The sequence below is a fragment of the Piliocolobus tephrosceles genome, chromosome 5, assembly GCF_002776525.5.
Source record: "Piliocolobus tephrosceles isolate RC106 chromosome 5, ASM277652v3, whole genome shotgun sequence".
Classification (NCBI taxonomy): Eukaryota; Metazoa; Chordata; class Mammalia; order Primates; family Cercopithecidae; genus Piliocolobus; species Piliocolobus tephrosceles.
Genome location: NC_045438.1, coordinates 111671213 through 111697462, shown reverse-complemented (window position 1 = coordinate 111697462; position 26250 = coordinate 111671213). Strand labels below are relative to the sequence as shown.

Here is a 26250-nt window from a genome sequence, read left to right as displayed (position 1 = left end):
ACAAAAGAAAAAAACAAAAACAATTCAGTGTCATAAGTATTTGTTGAGGCCCAAGGAGTGCCAGGCACTGGGGTCACAGAAATGAATGAAACAATCGTCCCTGTTTTTGAGATGCTATGATTCAGTGGAAGCAAAACTTATGTGTTTATGTATGTTTTCCTCCCCATGATTGTGAGGTCAACGTCTGTAATTTACAAGAATCTCAGTTGCCAGGGCTGAGCATTGCGTCTATCCATGTTTTTTAGATGAAGTGAATACATGAAAGAGCTCACAGAGATTTACCGAACATGGCTGCTGAAATGTATAACATTATTGTGCATTATTGCTACTGTGATATGCAGATTTATATTGCAATTGCCTCTGGATTCAGAAAAACACACTTCACAGTGAGGTAGTGACCAAAACTGTGGCATTTAGAAACAATAAAAATACTGGAATAGCTGACCAACACAGGCTATTTTGTTCCCGGGGGCTTAAAATCGGTTTTTAACATGATGAAAAGGCAGCTATTATGTGACATAGGAAGATATTGGTATGTTAAGCATGAACATATATTTCCAGTTTTCTCTGAGTTGGTCATAAAATGACACTGGCGACTTCATCTCTTAATTGGGCAGATATTGTAGCAAGTACTTTGGGGATCACAAAGATGAACAAAAGGGCTCATCCAAAGAAAGCTTAAAACCTAGTGGTGCTAGAATTCTTGACCAGCCACATACGGTGATCTTGAATCTCTTGAAATAGTATAGATGCGTGTGTAGGTGCATTTTTCTGAGGAGAACTTTCATCACATTGTCCAGTGGTTCATGGACATAATTACATCCCTCTACTACAGAAGTTCTTAATCTTCCAAAAGATAAAGAACTTCTATAGTAGAGGGCTATAATTATTTAAAGAACTACACCATATAGGAATCATAAAGACCTTCAAGGGTTTAAATGAGGGCAAAACAGTAACACTGAGTAATTTCATTATAAAATCCTTGGCAATTTTGCAGGAGAAAATTTATTTGCGCTAGTGATAAAAACATTTTTCATATTTAACATTAGTTATTTTTTCTATGAGTTAACTGTTCTTCTTTTCCCATTTTTCTCTTTGTGTCTTAGGATTTTTTTCCTAATGAATTAACTGCTTTGTATCCTGATGGCATTAACCTTTTTGATGTTATACTTTTGGTAGACCTTTTCGCTAGTTTGATGAGTGCAAAATACTTTTGTGAATTTATTACATGTGTAATTTTGTATTTTTATCGTCAAGTCTTTGTGTCTTTTTTCTTTGTAATTTATAATATTTAAATTTGTTTGAAATCCAGAGATAAGATATTCATGTAAATATTCTTATGGTCTGTGCTGCAGGATTTTTCAGGCAATTTATATGCTTTCAGGTGTCTTCCTCGGACCAGGTGAAGTATTTGTATTATGTATTTGATACACAGAGGAAGAAATGAGGTGAAGCTCTGCTGTCATACTACTGGAATTAGTATAGTGAGATCGTTAGCACAGTGGGGCCTAGAGCGTTTCTCTGGGTTTGAACATGGCTCTGACATTATGTGTCCTTTTGACTTCATTTAACTTCTCTGTTCTTCAGTTTCCGTATCTAGAAAATAGGTTTAATATAATAACCTTTGGGAGGCCAAGGCGGGCGAATCACGAGGTCAGGAGTTTGATACCAGCTTGCGAACATGGTGAAACCCCGTCTTTACTAAAAATACAAAAATTAGCTGGGATTACAGATCCCAGCTTCTCGGGAGGCTGAGGCAGGAGAATTGCTTGAACCCGGGAGGCAGAGGTTGTAGTGAGCCGAGATCGCTCCACTGCACTCCAGGGTGGGCGACAGAACAAGACTCTGTCTCGGGTAGTGGTGGTGGGTCGGGAGGCGGGGGAATAGCCTATCTTAAATGGTTATGAGAATAAAATGAGTTGATACGTAAACCACTTAGAACAGGTCCTGGTATAAAGTCAGTGCCAGCCACAGTTTAGTCCAGGCTGGGTAGATGCTTTGAAGCTTGATATTGTTTCAATGTACTTTGCATTTCTAAAAACATGAACATTTCAAAGCATTCAGTTGATCTCCTAACGACTACCTATACCGGAGCCTCATTCCAGCACATCTGTAAGCGAGGCACGCCTCCTAGAGGCCACAAGTGAAGTTAATTTCCAGTTCTCGAAAATCTTACAGACAGAACTGGTGTGGTGGCTCTGACGCGCCGCTTGAGTCTGCAGTAAGACATCTGGAAAGTAAGCGGCACGTCCGCGTCATCTCCAGTGCTTCCACTTCTACCACCCTATCTTCCCTCCGAGGCTGGGTTCTTCTAATTCCTGTAGACTGCAGAACGATTTCTGCGAATGTTCATTCTTTCATTCATTCTAGTTCATTCCACAGATAATTCAGCCGCGCGCTTACTCTGTGCGAGGCATTGCCGGGGAGCGGGGAGGGAACTGAACGTGCAACTTGCCAGTAGGAGTTTGCCGCTCAATACGAAATTCAAACTATGTATTGTATGTAGCTAACGATGATCTTGTAACCTCTGTTTCCTCATCTGCCAAATGGGGGTAATACGACCGTATAGGACCTTATACGTCGCTGAAAGATTAAACGAGGGAAAAAAAGAGCCCCTAATAGTGAGCTAGGTGCAAAATGGATCCTAATGCCTTTTTCCCTCATTCCTCCCCAGATTGAAAGTGATGAGTGCCAGCCCTGCGGGTTAAAGCGCCATATTCTCCTCAATATATGGAATATTTGTTAGTGTCCCCAAACGAAGTTACATTGGTTCAATTTTCGGCGTGTGGGAGTTTTCGCCACTAGCATTCAGCACCCCAGTTTCAACCGTTAAAAGCTACCGACTCTACGTACGGGAAATGCATCTTACAATTTGGAAAAAATAAATCCCCAAAACATTGACATCCAAGCATTTTAAAGCTGCCAAAGTCGATGAAACGCCTTGAGCTCCCAGACGCGCTCCACTGAGCATGCCCAGAGCCCCAGGCGCAACCCCCTCCAACCAGCCAAGGGGAGGTGGGGGAGGGCGGGCCTTCTGTGCTAATCGCTTCCGCTTCCGGTTTCATATGAACTCTCCCGCCACCCGGGAGCAGTGGCTGTCGGCGTTTGTGTTTGCCCGAGTTTGAATTCTTGCAGGTAAGGGAAACTCACGCGAATTTAGGACAGAGAGCAATCCTGTTGTTGAGGCTTGCAAGTCGAGAGAAAGGCGAGACGGATCACTTTGCAGGCAGCAGGAGCAGAAGGACAGACTTGGCGGGTTGAGAGTGGTGGGTATTGGTTGATTCGTTGGGACAGACACTCAGGTACCAGGGAGGAGTTGGGGGCAGATAGGTTTGCTAGTGGAGTGGGCAGGGGTGTTGGGGATGGAACTTTTATAAGGCACTTGTGGATGCTCCCGAAAAGGAGTTCCGAAAGACAGTTGTTCTGTTTCCCAGAGTCCTAACAGAGGAAGTGAGTAACTGGACCCAGTCCGTCAAGTAAGACCCTCATTTAGCCAGAACCTACAGCACTCTCCTCTAAGTTCAGGATTGCAGACCACGTAAAACCTTATATTAACTCTTGGGATCGTAAAGATCCCGGAGCAGTGACACACAGGCCTATAATGGGCAGGCAACATCACCTGACTTTCATGTTGCTGAAAATTAGGATCACCACCCGCGTCTGCTCTAGCGCCTCTTCCACCCCCATTACAAAATTATTATAGGTGTATTGTAGAAAATCTGGAAAAGAAAGAAGGACGTCACCCAGGAATTGCCACTGCTAACATTTTGTGCATGCCTTCAAGTCCATTTTTTTTTCTGTTTGTGTAATTATTTTTTCGTGTTTTTTTTTCAACTTTATTTTCCATAATTTTATGCTTTTTATATGCTTCCTTCTAAGGTGACCAAGATGGAGTTTTCCAAAAGAAAGTGGAGGATGCTGAGGTTGGCAGGTGACCAGAGGAATGCTTCCTACCCTCATTGCCTTCAGTTTTACTTGCAGCCACCTTCTGAAAACATATCTTTAATAGAATTTGAAAACTTGGCTATTGATAGAGTTAAATGTAAGTACTATTTAAATTAGAATGTATATATTCTTGAGAAGCTTACTTACCCTTTGTGAGAAGGAATGAAGGTAATTTATTTCCTTCATTCAGCAATCCATTCAACAAATATTTATTGAGATAATTCATTTCCTTCATTCAGCAATCCATTCAAGAAATATTTGTTGAGGGTTTGGTACTCATTCATTTATTTATTGTACAGTGCATATTATTGAGTGCCATATGTTCTAGGTGGCAGGGATTTTGAGATGAATAATGTTATTTTTTGTTGAAGTTGTATTCTAGTACATGGAGACAGACATCCAAAATAATAGTCATAATTCAGTATTTTAACTGCTCTAGAAGTAAATGGTGGTGCTGTTGAAACAAAGTGGGAGTGACTGACTTAGTCTGATTAAATAAGCTTCTTAGAGAAGTTGAAATGTGATCTGGACCTTGAAGAATGAGTAGAAATTTTCCAGCAGAGAAGAAGTGAAGAGTTTTTCCAAGCTGACATAATGGCCTATACAAAGGCTTGGAGCATGAAAGAGAATTTCATATTTGAGGTAACAGTAACAAGTTCAGGAATTCAGGGTGGATGGAGGAGTATGGAGGGCATTTTGTGCCATTCTAATGATATGATATCGGGGTGTAAGAAGGATGTAGCCATTGTCCTGTGGGCCTACTTAATCCTCAGTGTGTTGCTAGAGAAAAGAATGGGCTAGACATGAATTGAAACAGAAGCACTAGCGTTGTCTTCAGAGTTTATGTTCCAGGATATCCTTGTGGGGAAATCAGAATGAAAGGTGAGACACTGTTAATCATTCTTAGAGGAGCAGGGTAAGCACTGCTAATATAGAGAGGAGGCACTCAGTGCCTGTGTGTTGAATGAAAGAATGAAGACAAGGGAGAAAAGGGTTTTAGAAAGCTTAGCAGTGTCAGATACTTCATAGGGATTAAGATGGTGATTGAAAAGTGTCCCTTGGGTTTGGCACTTGAGGTGAAATGATAAGGGCCTGAACTATGATAGTGACAATGGCAATGATAGGAAGGGAGAGAGTTAAGGGATACTGAGGAGGTAACATGGATAGGATTTGGTGACTGGATATCAGGAGTGAGGGAGCAGGTGTGGAGTGGCTGAAGTTCCTGCTTGGATGATCTCATGCATAGAAACTCTGCTGATGGAGATGGGCATGGCAGGAAGAAGAGTAGGAATGAGGGGATATGCATAATTTGGATATGCATACCTGTGGGACATGGAGTTTATGTTCATGAGACAATTAGAAGTTCTTCATTCTTGACTTCAAAAATGCCTCCAGAGAATAATTCATCTGAGGAAAGATTGATAAGATGCTTTAGGAACCTTTGAACAGTATGTAGCATCTGTTCAGGATGGTTCATTTGGCTGATTGGATGGCCCTTCTTCTTCACTGTTGTGCCCTGTCCTCGGCTTCATCAGGAAAGGAAGGGATGCTTTTTTCCTGTTGAATCTATGCCAAGTGAATGACGCTTGCTGCCTGACAGGCAGCTCACAGATGAAGGATGCAAACAAGGAGTGCCTAGTTTTTTTCCCATACTGACATACTTTTCTGTTCCTCAGCAACAGCAGCTCAGTACAGGAATGATTATTCACCATCCATCCCTCTTCCCTGATTGAGAATCCCTGGTATTAGGTTATGCTATGAGACATGGATATTTTCTGCACATAGATGGACATTATCATCTTATAAGCATATATAGTTTATATAATGTAGTTACAGGAAATAAACTGGCAATTACTTGTCATATTCTATAAACAAGTAATTATGGAATTGCCCTCCATAGATTTTGTCTTGGATTTAGTTTTAAAACATTATCTTGCATTTGTACCTTTTTTCTTTTTTTTAGTGTTAAAATCGGTTGAAAATCTTGGAGTGAGCTATGTGAAAGGAACTGAACAATACCAGAGTAAGTTGGAGAGTGAGCTTCGAAAGCTCAAGTTTTCCTACAGAGTAAGTAAAAACGGAAAAAAAAGTTCCTTCAGTTTCTATATATGTATGTATCAAGTGTCACTTGTGGGAAAGGTATTATATTAGGCACTGGGCTTTTATAAAGACTCATGTCTTTATAAAATGATCTCTGCTTGGAGATTCTTCAGTCTATTAGGGGTGATATGAAGTCAGATGATTATAATATGGCAGGGTTTCTCAACCTCAGGACTAACATCATTTTGGGTCTAATAATTCCTTGTTGCAGGGACTGTCCTGTGCATCAGTAGCATCTCTGGCTTCTACCCCTACATATTTCCAGACATTGCCAAATGTATCCTGTGCAATACAGGACGATGACTGTGTTTATAGATGCATGCTCCAGGAACTCCAAAAACATACATAATTATGCAGCTCAGATTGGGGAGGTTTGGGATGGCTTTCCAGAAGAGGTAGTAGTGGAGCTGCATGTTGACAGATGTGGTTAGATTTTCATATTGTGAAGATGACTGCCAACTGCAGATTGACAGGGTCATGTCTGTTAGGAGGGAAACCAGTTAGAAGCCTGGAAATGATGAGAGTCCGAATTAAATGAGAGAAGGGGACCGGCTGAAGAGGTATTAAGATGGTAGGATCAAAAGGTTTTAGTGACTGATTGTAGGGGGAATGGAGAGAGAGGAGTTATAAATGACACCCAGGTTTCTAGTTAGGGCAATTAGTGGATGGTGGTAATATTTTGAGATGTGATATGCAGGAGGAGAAGCAAGTCTTGGAAGATGTAGAGTTTAGTTCTTAACAAGAATTTGAGGTGCCTGTGGAGATGTCTAGTGGACAATTGGATATACAGGTCTGAATATACAGGAAGACATCTGGTGGGAGTATAGATTTAGCAGAAGGTTGGAATCACCAGGAGTAGGTAAGAGCACCCTAGGAAGATATTTGAGAGAGAAGAGATAATGGTGGAAGTAAAGACATGAGGAATACCAGTATTGAAGGTAAAGTGGAATTGGAGGAGTTTGGGAAGGAGAATAGAAAGGAGCTTTCTTAGAAGTAGGAGATGAACCAGGATAGTAGTGTCATAGAAGCCAAGGAGGGCTAGAGTTTCAATAATAATGATCATGATATTAATAATGATAATAGGGAATAACAACAGCAGATATTTATATTAATAGTATGTTTACTATATACCAGACCTTGTTCTAAGTGCATTACATGTATTAGCCCATGTATGTAATTCATACAGCAATCTTATGAGGTAGGTATTATTATCATCCCTGTTTTACAGATACAGCCTATTTATTCACAGACTGAATAATTTGCCCAAGCTCATAAGATGGTAAATGGTGGAGCCAAGATTTGAATCTGGGTATTTTGTTTCTGTGGTGGTGCTTTTAACCACAGTAGTTTCAGAAGCTTAAGATAGATCATGTAAGATGAATTGTACAGTGTCCATTGGATTTAGCAACTGGATGGGCCCTTGTAGGTAGGGGCAGAGACCAGAACAATGACAGTGATTGGAGAAGGAAGGTGGAGAGGTAGATATAGAAGATGTACTCTTTTAAAATGTGTAGCTGAAAAGAGAAAAATAGGGCAGAATATAGAGGTTGTTTTAGGGAAAAGAGAAGATACACAAGCACACATTTGTACATATATGACAGGAGATACTTAAACATGTTTATAAGCTGAGCAGAAGATCTAGAATAGAATGGGGAAGAGGGGAGCTTGGAGATAAAACTTTGAGAGAGCATTTGATAAGCCAGGGTCTTTAAGAGGCACAAGCAAATGGGTTGTGGGGTTTAGGTGCAGGAATTAGCTTTTCATATGGTTTGGCTGTGTCCTCACCCAAATCTCATCTTGAATTGTAGTTCCCATAATCCCCACGTGTTGTGGGAGGGATCCGGTGGGAGGTAATTGAATCATGGGGGCAGTTACCCCCATGCTACTGTTCTAGATAGTGAGTTCTCACAAGATCTGATGGTTTTATAAGGGACTTTTCCCCGTTTTGCTCAGCACTTCTCTTTACTGCCACCATGTGAAGAAGGACGTGTTTGCTTCCCCCTCTGCCACGATTGTAAGTTTACTGAGGTCTCCCCAGCCCTGGGGAACTGTGAGTCAGTTAAACCTCTTTCCTTTTATGGGTTTACCCAGTCTTGAGTACGTCTTTATTAGCAGCATGAGAATGGACTAATATAGCTTTTCATGCCAGGAAGAGGAGATGCTTTGTAGAGATGGATGGAAGGCAACACACATGTGTATGCGGAAGCTTGGGACTGAAGGAGTCTGCCTGGTAGCCTTTATTTTCTGTAAAGTAGGTGAAGTCATGTGTTCAGAGAGAAGGGAAAGGTGCTGTAGTAGGGGTCTTGGGACAACTGGTGAAGACTGAAGATTTTCTGAGAGGTGAGGAAGATGATTTTTTGTCAGATCTCAATACTGCTGCTTACTCTGGACAAACTTTGTGACCCTGAACAAGTTACATAACTTCTTTGTGCCTCAGTTTCCTTATCTGTAAAATAAGATTATAGTAGTGCGTACCTTGTAGGTTTTTTTTTTTTGTTTTTTAAAGGATTAAATGGGTTCATGCCTTAAAAATGTTTAGGGCACTTTTATGCCTGGTACCTAGTAAGTGCTCAAGACATGTTTGCGCTTATTATTTTGGATCTATTGGCAAGGATCTAGTTGAGATTATAGGCCATGAAATTATATTTTCCAAATTCCCGTAGTTGCGTTTTTTCTCCAGAGGTTCTTAGCATTTTGAGAATAGGACTGCAGAGTGTAGTTGTAGATTAAGAATCTAGGTTTTGCCAAATGGTTGAAATTAAAGAAGCTGAGGTTGGTGTAAGAAGTTGTTGAAGTGGTGAGCACCCTGGATATAGGCTGGATAAGAAGAAAATTAAAAGAGAGGGGTTGGTGGGAAGAAAATAGTGGGGTCCAAACTCAAGAAGTTTTGTTGAGATTAGTTTGCTTCTCGGTTTCATCTGATTGATAGCTTAAGGTAAATGATAATTACCCTGAAAAACATATTAAGAAATGTTTTGACAATGAGAACACATGGCCACAGGGAGGGGAACACCCCACACCAGGGCCTGTCAGGGGGTTTGGGGCAAGGGGAGAGAGAGCATTAGGACAAATACCTAATGCATGCGGGGCTTAAAACCTAGATGATGGGTTGATAGGTGCAGCAAACCACCATGGCACGTGTATACCTATTGTAACAAACCTGCACGTTCTGCATGTGTATCCCAGAACTTAAAGTAAAAAGGAAAAAAAAAAAAGAAGAAATGTTTTGGGACTGGGTGTGGTGGCTCATGGCTGTAATTCTACTGCTTTGAGAGAGTAGAGTAGGAGGATTGCTTGAGACCAGGAGTTCGTAACTATCCTGGGCAACCTATTGAGACTCCATCTACACAAAAGATAAAAAATTAGCGGAGCATGGTGGGTGTCGCTTGTAGTCCCAGCTCTTTGGGAGGTTGAGGCTGGAGGATCACTTGAGCCCAGGAGTTGGAAGTTACAGTGAGCTGTGATTGACCACTACTCTCCAGTCTGGGTGGTAGAGTGAGACCCCATCTCTAAAAAAAGAAATGTTTTTGAAACTTACTTTACCATTGGCTCAGGCTAGCTCAATATTTCTTTATACCTCTTACCATTCTAATGCATTTATTTTATTCATGTGTCATTATTTTTAAGGAAAACTTAGAAGATGAATATGAACCGCGAAGAAGAGATCATATTTCTCATTTTATTTTGCGGCTTGCTTATTGCCAGTCGTGAGTATATGTTTATATTCTCACAGTCAAATCTGGTGTCATGGGTTATAAATTGGTGTGTGGTAAGTTGATGTGTTGTACTGAACATAGGAAAACCCAGAATAACATCAGGAACCAGTTGATCATGGGGTTGAACACTGTTATAGTAAATTGGAGCAAATTGTTTACTTAAAAATACTGAAAAAAATTCTATCACAAAATTTTGCCTGATGAAACACTTTTTAAGTTTATGAGAGAGACTCTTCATTTGGGATTTTAAATTGGAAAGGATTTTATTGGGAGGAAGGACTTTTGATATTTTTCCTGCCAAAAAAAGATAATATTTATAAGAAACAATTAATGAAACCCACACTTGAATTTGATACAGGTTTTTGGAATTTGAGCTCTATGTGCCAGTTAAATCTAAGATTTTTGTTTGATAGTTGGTTTTTTTAAGTTAATAGTGCCACCCAGAGGTAGTCAAGTTAGTTGCTTTTTTTAAAACTGGTTTTCCCCACACATTAATTTTGGTCACATAGTTTAGTTATGGTTGTCTTTTTTTTAATTAATAGGCTTATCAAGTGAGACTCTTGAATTGCTTACTATCCCAAGATAATAATTGGTAAATTACTTACCAATTTTGGTTCTAGAGTTTTTCTTCTGTAAAAAAGCATATGTAGTTTATGAAATTTATATAATAAATACATTGCTGACAATCTGTGAAAACCTCCTAAAAATGTGAAATCATATTTTGCATCCAGCAGGATAATTATTTTATTATATAACAGTAACGCCCCTTAGTATCTGCCTTATAAATGAACATTTTATTGCTTTTAAATATTGTGGTATACATGTGCATATTAAATTTTGTGAAATTATAAACTGTAAAGCCATAGGCAAAGTTTCCTTTGCAAAGTTAATCTGATCAAAGTTGCTTTAAAAAATTTGGTGTCTTTTATTTGGCATTTATAAAGACACCTCAAGCCAAAGGAGTGCCCCATTTCCCCATTTTCTTTTTTTTTTTTTTCCTCTTTTCTCTCTCTTTTTTTTTTGAGCTAGGGTCTCATGCCATTGCCTAGGCTGGAGTACAGTGGTGCCATCTCGGCTCACTGCAGCCTCAACCTCTGTGGGCTCAGGTGATCCTTCCTCCTCAGCCTCCTGAGAAGCTGGGACTATAGGCACATGCCACCATGCCTGGCTAATTTTTTTGTAGATACAGGATTTTACCAAGTTACTCAGGCTGGTCTCAAACTTCTGGGCTCAGGTGATCTGCCCGCCTTGACCTCTCAAAATGCTGGGATTACAGGCATGAGCCACCGTACCAGCCCCTATTTTCTAACATAAAATGAATATTTTGAAGTTACATTAAATGCATGAAGTATTTTATGTTATTTAAAAATAATGCAGCTAGGCTCGAAGCATTCTGTATTTAATCCTTTTAATTTTTAACACCCCCTGTACCCTGTACCCAACACATGCCTAGAAGATTGTGATATGTGGTATTGATATTCTCCTTACCATGATAGAGGACTTGCATGTTTTTAACTGCTGTCCATTGGCATCTTGCTTATGTCTGAATATTGTTTTATAAACATTTCTTACATTTAATAATCACTGGATTTTTAGTTTGTACTCATGCTTTCTGTCTTCATTTCAGTGAAGAACTTAGACGCTGGTTCATTCAACAAGAAATGGATCTCCTTCGATTTAGATTCAGCATTTTACCCAAGGATAAAATTCAGGATTTCTTAAAGGATAGCCAATTGCAGTTTGAGGCTGTAAGTATATTTTTGTAGTTATTTCTAATTGTTCTCACCGTTCATTTTTCCCTTCTGTGTTAAGTGCTGGTACTAATGTGTGGTGTATTCTCTTTACATTCTCCAAGTACCTGTCTGAAACAGTAGCTAATAGCTTTGGATAGCAATATGTCTTTCCTTCTCTATGACTAGAAGAAAAGGGGCTCCTTAATAACAAAGTCTCACATTTAGTTCCTCTGTTAAATATGTGCTTTATTAAAGCACAAGAAGGTTTAGTTTATAAAGGTTCACCTTTAACCAAAATTTTGTTGGCCAAAAAATTTCAAAATTAATAATGTGTTAAACTAGACAAGTGATGGTTACTTATTTATAGTTGTGAAATTTAGAGGAGGTAATACTTTATTTAAAAGTCAATTGTCAGGCGGGGCATGGTACCTCACACCTGTAATCCCAGCACTTTGGGAGTCTGTGGTGGGCAGATCACTTGAGGTCAAAAGTTCGAGACCATCCTGGCCAACATGGTGAAACCCTCACTCTATAAAAAATGCAAAAGTTAGCCAGGCATGGTGCTGCGTGCCCGTAATCCCAGCTAGTCAGGAGGCTAAGGCATGAAAATTGCTTGAACCCGGGAGGTGGAGGTTGTGATGGGCTGAGATCATGCCACTGCACTCCAGTCTGGGCAACAGAGCAAGACTCCATCTCAAAAAAAAAAAAAACAAAAAACAAAAAAACCCAAAAAACAAAAAGTCAGTTGTGAGTAAAATCTGTCTGAATAGTTTTGCAGATAAATCTGAATAATTTACTTATTGTAATTATATAAAAAAGAAGAGATCTTTGGAACTTATTTAACAGGGATAAGTACTGGAAATAGAATTTATGTCTTTTTTTTTTTTTTTGAGATGGAGCCTCACTTTGTCATCTAGGTTGGAAGGCAGTGGCGTGATCTCGGCTCACTGCAACCTCCACCTCCTGGGTTCAAACGATTCTCCTGCCTCAGCCTCCTGTGTAGCTGGGACTACAGGTGTGTGCCACCATGTCCGGCTAATTTTTGTATTTTTAGAGACGTGGTTTCGCCATGTTGGCCAGGCTGGTCTCAAACCCCTGACTTCAGGTGATATGCCCGCCTCGGCCTCCCAAAGTGCTGGGATTACAGGTGTGAGCCTCTGTGCCTGGCCTAGAATTTATGTCTTTTAGGTAGATATATGCCACAATGGGAATGTAGAAAAATTCTGTTTTGAAAGTTTTAGAGCAGTCAGATGGTAGTAGGACTGGCTGAGACTCTGTTTTGTTGTTGGAATGCATGGCTTGAAGCCAAATAAAGTAAAAAAGTAGAAGTTGCAATAGGTGAAAGACATTGTCCTGTCTGACAAGTAGAAGACATATCCACTGTAGCAAGGAACACTATGGAGTATATGAGTTAGGGAAAAGAGACTGTGAAGGGAAGTTAACAAACATTTTGTAGATGTTTAGTATTGAATATATGCTAGGGAGGCAGTTTCTATAGTTTCTTTCATTTGCTTCATGAGGTTTCTAAGTCACATCTACCTTTGCATAGATAGATGTCATGCATGGTACCATCTGAACCAAAACCATTGCATCTTCCATTTTGTTTTTAACTTTTATCCTTGGTGAAGTCCATTATTGCAATTATCAATTACAGTTAATTTATCTGTTCATATTAGAAATAGTTTATTTTTTGCTTTTGTTGAAATTACTGATTTTTAGTAGGTTATAGAGAGAAGTGTCCTTGAGAAGGTCTATTATTTATTCCAGAGCAGCTATCTCCAACCTTTTTGGCACCAGGGACTGGTTTCGTGGAAGACAATTTTTCCACGGACTGAGATGGCAGGGCGGGGAGGGATGTGGATAGTTTTGGGATGAACTGTTCCGCCTCAGATCATCAGGCATTAGATTCTCATAAGGAATGCACATCTTAGATCCCTCATATGTGCAGATCATAGTAGGGTTCGCACTCCTATAAGAATCTAATGTCTCCACTAATCTGACAGGAAGTGGAGCTCAGGTGGTAATGCTTACTCACTGGTCACCTCCTGTGCAGCCTGGTCCTAGCGGGCCATGGACTGGTGCTGGTATTGCGGCCTGAGAGTTGGAGACCCCAGTTCTAGAGTGTCTCAACGCATTGTCACGTATAGTTTTTTAAATAATAGATTTATTGAGCTAGAATTCACAAATCTTGACATGCCCCCTTTTACAATGTATAATTCTTGGTTTTTAGTGTAATTACAGATTGTACAACTAACACCACTATGTAATTTTAGAACATTATCATCATTTTTGGTATTTTTAGTAGAGACGGGGTTTCACTGGGTTAGCCAAGATGGTCTCCATCTCCTGACCTCATGATCTGCCCACATCAGCCTCCCAAAGTGCTGGGATTACAGGCGTGAGCCACCGTGCCCTGCCTATTTATTATCTTTAATTCTGTCAGTTTTTGCTTCATTTATTTTGGGGCTCTCTTGTTAGGTGCATGTATGTTTATAATTGTTAAATCTTCTTGATGGGTTGACCCTTTTATCATCATGAAGTGTTCCTTTCTAGCAACATTTTTTTTGTTGTTGTTTTAAGGTCTGTTTTGTTTGATATTAGCATAGCCATTCCAGATCTTTTATGGTTGTTGTTTATGTGATATGTCTTTTTGTCTTCTGTTTATTTTCATCCTTTACGTGTGTTTGAATCTAAAGTGTGTTTGTTGTAGATATCATATAGTTGGATCATATTCTTTTATTTTTTATTCATTTTGGAAGTCTCTGACTTTTGCATGGATTGTTTTATCCATTTATGTTTAATTACTGATAACTTAGGATTTCCATGTGCCATCTATGTGTTTCCTATGTCTTAAGGTTTTTTTGTTTCTCTGTTTCTCCATTACTGCCTTCTTTGTGTTAAATTGGTACTTTCTAGTGTACTATTTTAATTCTCTAGCTGTTATTTTGCTATAGTTTTTGAGTTATTTTCTTAGTGGTTTCCCTTAGAATTACAATTATATTTTATTTTAAAACAATCTAATTGGGATTAGCATTAAGTTAATTTCAATAGTGTACAAACTTTTGTTCCCATATGCTCTGTTCCTTACCCCCTGCCATTGTGCTAGTGTGGTCATACAAATTATTTCTTAATATATTAACAGAGGTAAACTTTTTGTGTTCTAGATTGTATGAAAAATGTATTTATTATACTGTCAAACTTGAGTGTAATTTGCCTTGGTATACAGGCAAATACCTGTATGTTGGGAATATTTCTCATTGACATTTTGGAGATATTGCTTGCTGAACCTTTTAGCTTCTAGAGTTGCTCTTGAGAAGCCTGATTTCATTTTGACTTCTTACTCTTTGCATGTAACTTTGTGTCCTTTGCCAATCCCACTCCCTTGTGTAGTGAACTTTCATGGTGACGTCTGCATCTTTTTTCACTTTTCTGGGATGGGAACTTGGTAGGCTCTTTTAATCTGAAGATTTGATTCTTCAGTTAGGAAATCTCTTTTTATTATTGCTTTAATAATTTCTTTCTTCTATTTTCTATGTTATGTCTTTATAATCTCTTGTTTGTTGGAATTTATATCTTCTGAATTGGTACTCTTATTTTCTTTTCTGTCCTGACATTCAATCTTTCTCTTTTTATTTTATTTTCTGGGAACTTTCACCAACTGGTTTCTCAATTTTCTATTTATTTATTTTTCCCACCTGTGTTTAATTTTTGTCTGTTAAATTTACTTAAAAATTGACATATAAAATTGTATGTATTCACTGTGTAAAATATATTTCAAAGTATACATAGTGGAATGATTACATTTAGCTAATTAACAAGTGTATTACATTAACATAGTTATTTTTGTGGTGAGGATACTTAATATCCTCTCTCTTAGCATTTTTCAACAATACAATTTGTTGTCATTAACTGTAGTCATTATGTTGTACAATGGATCTCTTGAACTTAATACTCTTGTGATTATGCATCCTTTGACAAACATCTCTCTAACCCCTTTTCCTCCCTAACCACCCCAGCTGCTGGTAATCACTATCTTACTCTCTAGTTCTATGAGATGAACTTTTTTAGATTCCACATATGAATGAGATCTGACATATTTGTCTTTCTGTGCCTGGCTTTTTTTACTTAATGTAATATCCCTGTTTCATTCATGATGTTGAAGGTGGTAGGATTTTCATCTTTTTTATGACTGAATATTATTCCATTATGTATATATATCGCATTAAAAAAATCCATGTATCTATTGATGGACACTTAGGTTAATTCCATATCTTGGCTGTTGTGATTAGTGCTGCAGTAAATATGGGTGTGCAGATGTCTTCGGCATACTGATTTCATTTCCTTCAGATACATACCCAGTAATAGATTTTGCTGGAATATATGGTAGTTCTATTTTTAATTTTTTGAGGAACTTCCATACTGTTTTTCATTTCTACAAAAAATAAAAAATAGCAGGGTGTAGTGGTGCACACCTGTAATCCAGCTACTTGGGAGGCTGAAGTAGGATGATTACTTGAGCCCAGGTGTTGGAGGCTACAGTGGACTATGATCTGTAGCCCACCCTGGGCTGCAGAGCAAGACCCTGTCTCTCAAAGAAATAAGAGGATAATAATGATTTCCACCTCACAGATTTGTGAGGTTTAAATGAGGTAGTGTGTATAGAGTGCTTAGTACTGTGCATGGCATATACACTAGGTAGTAATATTATAGAGGATACAGAAACAGCATATGCCTGTATTGTGAAGAAGTTTGGAGTCAATTAGTTTGATGTGTTTTTACTGCAATTAAAAAAGACTGATTTTGAGTCTTTTTGTTTTAGGAAACAGGAATTTATGGGAAATGTGTGCAGTTTTAACAAGAGTGTTGATGTTTAAAATTACTCTAGTTGCTTCTAGTCTGTTTGCCATATTTTATTTATTTATAAATTTATATCCTGTTTCATTTTGCTAGTCATTTGAGATGCATTATAATAAACCTGTTCATTAAAGTAAGATGCATAAATACGGATAAACTTGAAAGACTGGCTGAAGGGATGATTGATATCCATATTTGTACATCCCAGTTGGTCTTATACAGCTTCTAAAGGGAGCAGTAACTTTGGCTTCCTGTGTGACTGTTTTAGTTTTTCTAGTTTAGTGATTCGCAGTCGGGGGATAGGATGGAGAGGTAGTCCTCCTAGGGTGTTTATCAGAATGTGGGTGGAGGTTAGTATAGAGTATAGGAAACATTATGCATTATGTTTTTGAAATATAAACCATAGAATGTAAAACTTGATCAAGTATTTGTGGCTGATGGCGATTCATGGAAGATAGAGTAACAAAGTATTGCAGAGGGCTTGACAGAGTAACCGTTCCCGTGGTAGTCTGCAATCACTTTCCAGGCAGAGACGTTTTCCCCTCTTTTTCATGGACTCTCCCATGGCATCTGATACTGGTAATTAAGGCACTTGAATTCAGGTGCTGTTGATTAGCTTGTGCCAGGTCTCTGTAAGCTCTTCCCATTTCATTGTAGGCTTTCCCAACTTTTACCATTTCATTAATAGGAACATGTATACTTTCTTCACTTTGGTGAGAATATTTAGTTTGCATTTGAAAACTATTATACCTCATCAGGTATCAGTGATGCTTTTAGACTCATGGCAAAGCAAGGTCTGGGCAAAAGTTACTAGCATTTGTTGCATGTGGTGGTGTCTGATGTGTGACCTGCTGCCTAAGTCAGGTGCTGCTGCCTAAGTTGAGGTGGAAAGAAGCAGAAGGGAGTGGGTAGCCATGGGGCCATCTTGGTTTGTCACAGAAGCTGGATTTTTGGCACACATGTCTTAGAGTCATCCTGGACTTAAAATGCTTGTGTACTGTGTTTGTGTGCATTTCTCTGTCTTTTCGGTTTCCTTAATGCTGCTGCAATTGCTTTTATGTTGATCTACTTCTGTAAAATAAATACATTTTTACCTTAGGAGGGGATGCAGTGTTATATCTAAGTTGTATTATGCGTCCTTGGATGAGAAATATGTACATAAAAAGGGATCATTAATTTCTGGTGTTCTATTACTGACTTGGGCAGTGCATTGATACTTTTTTAGTCTATACTGGGTTTCTGGCGGATAGTAGATTCTGAATCCTTATGACATGGCATAGGAAGCCTTAATATGAAGTGTTCAAAAAGGAAACACTGATATTTTTCATTCTTTGACCTATATGTAAATAAATCGGATTTTAAATCTGAAATTTTTAAGGAGTTTCAATGAGTAAATATTGCTGTCCATGGGGACTATTTTGCATCTCCCATTGCTGAGTTGATTGACTTAACCTTGGTCACATTAAAGGTGAACGGGTAAGGTTAAACAGATTCTATTAATGTTTCTTCAGTTGGCCATTTAGGGAAAGGTCAGGCTTTGGCAGCTGTCAGCCTTACAGACAAAGAGTTTCTGTGCTGTTGCAGTGTAGAGTCTGACAGCAGCTTATAATTTACTTGGATGCTTTTTAAAACCTTCTTAAGACAGTCAGGAAATATTTTTTATTGGCTTTGCAATACCAGTGGGTCTAATGGCAGGATGCTTTTCATTAGAGTACTACAGAATGGCAGGTACAGTGAAAATAAGCATTCTTAAATATGTGGAAGAATATTCTGTGTGTCACAAATGATGACTCTACTTCATATTAAAAAGACCTAGTGTTCAGTTGCCATTGATGTTCAGGGAAGTGAGGACTTTTAGGTGAAGGCAAGTGAAGTTGGTAACCTCATTGCCTGTTTCACTGAAAACAAGTAAACATAAAACTTTGAATTACTTTTGTTTATTTAAAAGTAGTTTTTCTTATCCTGAGCCTAACATTTAAAATTTGTTTCTTATCCCTTTTAGTTTAAAGCCTTAATTTCTTTTATCTTAGAAATTATTTCATGTCATTCTCGGTTGGTAATTACTTTTCAGTGAGGATGCATTCAAGTTTAATTTGTCATTTGTTATTGAAAATGTCAGTTATGAATTTATTAGGAGCCTTTGGAGGCTTTTCTCCAGTTAACTTTGGAACATTGAGTTTACATTGATTTAATAGTTTTAGGTGTATTAAATTTTAAAATACTTTTAGTATTCTGTTTTTATTTCTGAGATACTGCAAGTTGGCCTTAAATTGTCATAGTTTTTTGATCATTTTTGGCCCTTACTGTATTGTTTTTATTGTTTATTGGTATCGTTTGGTTTGTCGTAGTGCGTTTTGAATGTGTATTCATTATCATGGCCTACTCCATTTCTATTATGTAAAATATGAATATCCCATACATTGATGTACGTGACTGTCTTTATACCTACCCTCTTGGGTCTCAAGTTATTATAGGCCTATTAATAAGTTGCAAAGCAATTTTCATGTGATGCCTGCAAAATAGAGAGCTGTGTGTACCTTTTTATATCTTTTGACATAGAATAAACTACAGCCAATAAGGAGTCTGGTGGTACAGCTAAGACAGGACACACAGATGTAAGAGCAGAACAGGCTAAAGAACACATGTGTTTGATAAGCCTGGAAGCTTTCCACAGGGCTTCTGGCAAGCTATTGACTATGACAGGAGTGAAAATGGAGCCTGAAGAAGAGTGAAGTGGGATGGTAAAACACACACTCTCAAACACTCTTAGTGGAAATTACAGACCTAAAAGGAATTAGGAGGAATGGGATTAATAATCAGATGAAGAGTGTTAAAGAAAAAAAAATTATTCATGTCATTTTTTAAAGACAGTAAGGAAGAATTTATTCAAAGGGGTACTATAATGGATTTTTGTAGTAGGGGAGAGAGATAAGCTCGAGTTGGAATATGATAGGATAGGTAGGGATTTGGGGCAGGGGTCAGCGTGGATGGAAAATTATTAAGAGGTAGTAAAGTGACCTAAGGAATTTTGCTGAAGGTAGACCAGGATCATAAGATATTAAAGATGGTCAGACCAAGGGTGGGGGATTTTCCCTAAACTTACTTAGCAGGATTCTCACTGAAATGGAATTAGCAGGCCTTATCAAGAAGAGGTTTCAGGAGCTTGACAGGAGTTAGGTCAGGGAGAGAGTCTTTGCCAAGGGTCAACATAACTTCTGAATAGAGAAATGAACTGTTTTATGTTCCAAGGCTGTGAAGTAGGCAAGATTGACAGTCCCAGGCAGGGTACTTTCTGAGTGTTGAGTGAATGTTTAGTGTCTAGAGAAAATACTGGCTGAATTCAAAAGATTTGTCTCAATTCTGTTTCATGAACACTAGACATCTTTAAGATGAGTATAGTAAAATTGAGTACTTATTTTTTTCAAGGTTAAATATTAGATAATAGGTATATGTTGTATATGAAATGAGCTTTTCTGTTGAGCTAGATTTGAGGGATTATGCTGCTTTGCAAACTTATTTGTTCTGTTTCTAGGGAAGTTGATTTAGAAAGAGCACTGTGTATTTCTGTTACAATTGCATACCTTTACCTTTCAAAATGATTTAAATGAAGGCATTAACATAGGGCTTCCTTTTTAAAGTTAAACACTACAAGTATAATACTTTTGTTCTCATAGTGGTTTTTGGCGTCAAATAATTATGGAAGCCAACCTTGTATTATTTTATGTATATTTATTGGGCAGTTACAGTAAAATATCGATACATTTTATATTTGGAGAATGGAGAAACGTTTATTGAGTTTTCTAGTTAGTTGAGGCCTATTATGCATATAGTTGTAAAAATACACCATGGCAGATGGTCTTAGTGGCAATATTTTAGAGTTCACAGAATTTGGATTTTTCTAATCAACCTACAAAATTAGATTCTGCTCATGATATTATGGTTTAAGCCGAGAGATGCTATGGCTAAATGTGAAACTTCAAGCTGAATTACCCTTGGAGGCTAAAATTAACATATGCAGAAATTTCCAAAATGACTTGTGAAAGTCATTTCTCTTTTTTAAAGTTTTCATATAGCTTTTGAATATAGAACTCTTTATATTCTTATTGTTGATGGCTTTGCATGCCTATAACTTTTGCCCTTGAAAAAAAAGTATGTCTTTAAATTAGCTGAAGTTTCCCCCACACAGAGCTATGTCCTATTTGTTTTATAATAATATATATCTATCTTAATTTTATTAATTTTTTTTTTGAGATAGGGTTTCACTTTGTTGCCCAGGCTCGAGTGCAGTGATGTGATCTTGGCTCACCGCAACCTTCGCCTCCTGGGTTCAAGGGATTCTCCTGCCTCAGCCTCCCTAATAGCTGGAATTGCAGGCACACGCCACCATGCCCGGCTGATATGTATATATACATACACATATATTTATATCCTCAAAGAATGAAACTAATTACACTAAATATCATTTCCAGTGTTAAATATTCTCTGTAATTTAACATTTACATTAGGGAATATGGTTTCCAGAAAGGGGTTCCAATCCAGACACCAAGAGAGGGTTCTTGGATCTTGTACAAGAAAGAATTGGGTGTGAGTCCATAAAGTAAAGTGAAAGCAAGTTTATTAAGCAAGTAAAGAAACAAAAGAATGGCTACTGCATAGGCAGAGTAGCACCACAGGCTGCCGGTTGGCTATTTTTAAGGTTATTTCTTGATCATATGCTAAACAAGAGGTGGATTATTCATGAGTTTTCTAGGGAAGGGATGGACAATTCCCGAACTCTGGGTTCCTCCCCTTTTTAGACTATATAGGGTAATTTTTGGATGTTGCCATGGCATTTGTAAACTGTACTGGTGCTGGTGGGAGTATGTTTTAGCCTGCTAATGCATTATAATTAGCATACAGTGAGCGGTAAGGATGACCAGAGGTCAGTTTCGTGGCCATCTTGGTTTTGCTGGGTTTTTGGCCGGCTTCTTTAACGCATCCTGTTTTATCAGCAGGGTCTTTAGGACCTGTGTCTTGTCATAAGCAGTCTTGCCGACCCCTTATCTCCTGTGCCTGAGAATGCCTAACCTCCTGGGAATGCAGCCTATCAAGTGTGAGTCTCATTTTATCCAGCCTCTATTCAAGATGGAGTTGCTCTCACTCTACTAGAGTCTTTTGACAGTGTTACTCATGTTTTCTGAAGGTATTCTGAAAAAAGATACTGAGCAAAATAAATGTAAACTTTTTTTTTTTGATGAGTCTTGCTCTGTCACCCAGGCTGGAGTCCAATGGCGTGATCTCGGCTCACTGCAACCTCTGCCTCCCAGGTTCAAGTGATTCTCCTGCCTCAGCCTCCCGAGTAGCTGGGATTACAGGTGCCCACCACCATGCCTGGCTAATTTTTGTATTTTTGGTAGAGACAGGGTTTCACCACATTGGCCAGGCTGGTCTTGAACTCCTGACCTTGTGATCCGCCCACCTCAGCCTCCCAAAGTGTTGGGATTACAGGCGTGAGCCACCACACCCGGCCATGTATACATTTTTTAAAATTCCATAATCTTTATAACCTTTTTTTCCTCCACGTTCCCTGAAAATTTAATTCTTTTTGGCTGAAGTCTTGTGTCATGGTCTAGTTCAGAGTCTAGGTCAGATTGCCTTATCCTAGGTCTTTTGGATGAGAATAAGAACCAGGGATGTGGAGGGCTAATGGAGTTGTAAAGATAATCATTTTGTGTTCTCAATCTGTGAGTGACTTAATCTGAGTTACAAAGGCAGGAGGAAGTAGTTGCGTAACAAATCCATTTGGCCCAGGCCCTGTGAATATATCCATTCTGCTACTCCCACCCCTCTGAAGGCATACGAAGGACAACAGCACAGGTAATACCCCTATTCTGGACTTGTCTCCATTTATTCTCTACTTGCTTCTGTTTGTTTGTCTCCATGACTTTCAAATACCTTGTGCTATACTTCAGCTATTGATACCTGCCTCCTGTCTGGCTTGATTTCCTGTTCGTCTCTGGTCAAAGCGTGCTCTCCCCATTCCAGGAGAATCCTTCTGTTATCATGGAGCTTAATAGCCAAATATATTCCAGTTCCCTTTAGTTGGTCCAAGGAGTAAGGCTTCTATATGAATATTAGAAAACCCAGAGGACTGTTTCCAGACTTGCATGAGGTCCTTGTTTTCTAAAGAAGGAGTATTTATTGATGACTGTATAAGTAGTGGACTTACTAAGGTTTAGATCTGTCTAGTGATGTAAGGAGCCTGAGGAGAGATTATCACTAATAGCTAACATTTGTAATGTGTTTATTGAGTGCCAGGCACTTTGGTAAATGCTTTACTGAGTTATATAAATTTAACTTCTTCTTCTATGATAGAAACAGTTTTGCTCTGTCGCCTAGGCTGGAGTGCAGTGGCTTGATCACAGCTCGCTGCAGCCTTGAACTCTTGGGCTCAAGTGGTCCTCCCACCTCAGCCTCCCAACTAGCTGGGAATACAGGCGCATGCCACCATGCCTGGCTAATTTTTTCTTTTTCTTTTATAGAAATAAGTTCTTACTGTGTTGCCTAGGTTGGTGTTGAACTTCTGGCCTCAAGTGATCCTTGCACCTTGGCCTCCCATAGTGCTGGAATTACAGGTGTGAGTCACTGTGACCAGCCAGGTTTATGAATTTAATCCTCACAACAGCTCCATTAGGAAACTGACGTTCACAGAGGTTAAGTAACTTTCCTTAAAATTAGTCTTCTAAATATTTAGAGATGTATAAATCACAAAGCATGTTACTAAATATATGAATAGATTTCTTCACAGCTTAACTATCAAAATGAAGTGAAATAGATGCTGACATTTAAGGTGACAGGGCCCATCAAAAGTGCTATACAAACACAGGTGTGAGTTTAGAGATTTACATTAATGTAGGAAATTAAAGCATTAACTATAATTTTACTGAGATGTCTCATTTTAGCTGACAGTTGTTGGCAGGAATGGAAACCAAATATATTAAATATACCATTGGTAGCTTTCTCAGTATAATATGTGCCATCTCTAGGGAAAACATTATATTCACACAACTTAGTCCTTGAGGGGTTTGTTTTCTAGCCCGTGGTTTTTCTATGCCCTTTTTGTTTTTCTTCTCTGCTACCTTTTATCTTTTTAAAAACATTTTTCAGATCACATTGTATATTTTAGCTCAACAATTGACTCATGTATAATATTCAAAGATCAGTGTAAATCAAAATCCATGCAGTAGATTAAAAATATATTTTTAAAGTTTTTAATTAAATTTATCAGGCAGTAGATTTTGTACTTGAAGTGGGAGTCATTATTTTAATAGGCCAGGAAAAGAAAAGTTATGGACTTGAGTTGGTTTTTTTACTATCTCACAAGAGAGATGCCATAGAGGAAAGTCTACTGTTTCAAACTGGGCCTTTCACAAGGATGGCTTGTTGGTTCAGTCCACTAGTTCTGGACTATAGGGGCTATAGTCACCCCTGCTGGATATTTTGGGCATTTTTATGGTATTTTTGGTGTTTGTAACAATGATTGGCAAGTACAACAGGTGTGTAGTAGACAGGAGATGAGGATGCTGGTGCGCTTACAGAGCACTGAATAGTTCTGTGCGACCACAGATTTTCCCACATCCTTCTTGCCATTTTTTTTTTTTTTTTGAGACAGAGTCTTGCTCTGTTGCCAAGCTGGAGTGCGGTGGCGCAATCTCGGCTCACTGCAACCTCTGCCTCCTGGGTTCAAGCTATTCTCTGCCTCAGCCTCCCGAGTAGCTGGGACTATAGGTGCACGCCACCACGCCCAGCTAATTTTTGTATTTTTAGTAGAGACTAAAATTTCACGGTTTTCACCAGGATAATCTTGGTCTCTTGACCTCATGATCTGCCTGCTTCAGCCTTCCAGAGTGTTGGGATTACAGGCATGAGACACTGTACCTGGCCTCCTTCTTGACTTTTTATATTCATGTGAGCAACAACAACAGAAACCCAGAAACCAAAAAACTAAACTGTTTCTAATTATCAGAATCTAGAACTAAACACTGTTCGATAAATCAACACAAAATATTTTTTCCCCCGTGTTTTTGGTATACCCTCATTGTTCCCGGACTGCAACTAGCCTGTGAGTTGAGGAAGATAATGCTTTGTTTTGTTCTGAGTGTTTCTCAGTTCACTTTTTTGACAAGGTACATCACTGATGTGGTATTTGAAACACCAGTGCACACACCATGTCAGTCTGCATTGGTAGATGGGTTATTCTTGATGTTTTTGCTGACAGGTATGGTATCTAACTACTTGATCATGTAGTCTAGTGCACTGCATCTGATCAATTTTGTATGCCACTATTATTTTGTTTTAAATTTTTAAATATTGTATATATTTAGTTACGGAATTCTGTTGATTTTAAAAAATTGTGAATTTTATTTTTGGATAGTAATACAAGTATTGCAACATATTTTAAGTATTAAAATATTTAAAGACGCATTGGGTCTGATCAGGTTGTTAACCCCTAGTTCCACTAGTGTTCCTTTGCTTTGCAGATTCTCAAGTATGATTCTGTTACATTCTTGCCTGTAGTATTATTAGCACTGACTGTAGCGTATTTCTTATTTTTTTGGTCTTTTTGGAAGATTTAAAGTAGTTTTGGCTTACAGTTCTACTTTTCTTTTTTAACACTTTTCTTTTTAAAAAAGATATTGTTTACCTTGCTAATACTAAAGTAGCTATCATTGCAGTCACGTTTTCATAACTCAAGTTATATCTGGATATTTTCCTATTTTTTGTAAAAACAAAAACAATCTTCTTAAACCTTCAATATAACCTACTTTCAGTACCCTTAAGAACTTATTGGCAAAGCAGATGAAGGAAAGAGCCCAAAGCAAAAGTAATAATAATATTTCTTGGTCCCCTTCATAAACAGAGTTCAAAGCTCTTCATTTCTTGTGAATGCAGAGCTTCCCAAAATCCCTGTGGAACAGGGCAAGCTAACCTCTCAGATAGGAAGGATTAAGACTGACTGTCTATTTACAGATTTTTTGGTGGGGTATTCAGTTCTTTCTATTTCCCCTGGAGAGTTCTTCATAGAACATATAGTGAAGGTGCCTTTTTCCTGAGCTTGTGCTGTTGATATAGTGAGGTTTGTGGTCTTTGGATCGCTTTTGTATAGAACCTTGAAATCATCCATTTATGATTATGACTTAAAATAGCCAGTCTTAAGGAATTCTAATCAAAAAGAATTCTAATTTTTCAAAATTAATTTTATTTATTTATTTACATTTTGATGATGTTAGTGTAAAGAAAACCATAGAGAAATTTTACAAATCATAAATCACTGAGAACTTTGCCTTTGGATGAAGGGACTGCTGAAATTTAACTTGTCAATCTGCAGGCCTTGAAGATAAATACACCTCAAAATAAACCTCAGGGGAGGTGTAGGGGTGGTTTGGGATGAGATGAGTTGGTCAGGGTGATCTGTTTCCCTTGCTTCTTTGAGAAGGCTAAGTGGCTGCTAGAGCTCTGTTCTGAGGACCAGCTGGTGATAGATGAACTTCAGTTCCTTATTTTTTCCAGCAACAGCAGCCTTAGTGCAATGGTTCCTCAGTGCCACGTGGTTCTTTCTTCCCTTTCCAAGTTGAACACAGACATAGGCTCATCATCTCATTTTTTCTAACCATAGTATAACCTCTACTTTTATGGACGTTTCCTAGATGTCATATATTCTGTTTATTTAGCATTATTTTAATGATACCATCTCCTTTTTTTATTTCAAGGAAATGTGCTCATGTATTTTCCACATTAATCTTGATGCTGGTTTTACATTTTTGCAAAAAAGTCTGTCATGGGAAGGAGTAGAAGATGCGACTAGCAAGATAGGAGGGCAGGAAGGAATTGTGGAAGGTTTTTGAGGATCAGGGTGACATGTT

At 38.4% G+C, this 26250-nt stretch overlaps 1 protein-coding gene across 3 annotated transcripts in view; it reads left to right on the top strand.

Moving 5' to 3' along the window:
• The first annotated feature begins 275 nt into the window (after positions 1 to 275).
• Positions 276 to 26250, top strand: part of PRIM2 (DNA primase subunit 2) — a 316165-nt gene continuing 290190 nt past the window's right edge. Inside the window, exons 1-5 of one of the 3 annotated variants that reach the window (XM_023222959.1) lie at positions 276 to 391; positions 3880 to 4042; positions 5909 to 6012; positions 9673 to 9752; positions 11389 to 11509. In XM_023222959.1, the coding sequence (XP_023078727.1) occupies positions 3889 to 4042; positions 5909 to 6012; positions 9673 to 9752; positions 11389 to 11509 (459 nt within the window). In that variant the 5' untranslated portion in view covers positions 276 to 391; positions 3880 to 3888. Of the gene's footprint in view, positions 392 to 3041; positions 3136 to 3879; positions 4043 to 5908; positions 6013 to 9672; positions 9753 to 11388; positions 11834 to 26250 lie in introns of those variants that run through there. The other 2 variants (XM_023222958.1, XM_023222960.1) reach the window with 2 other exon arrangements.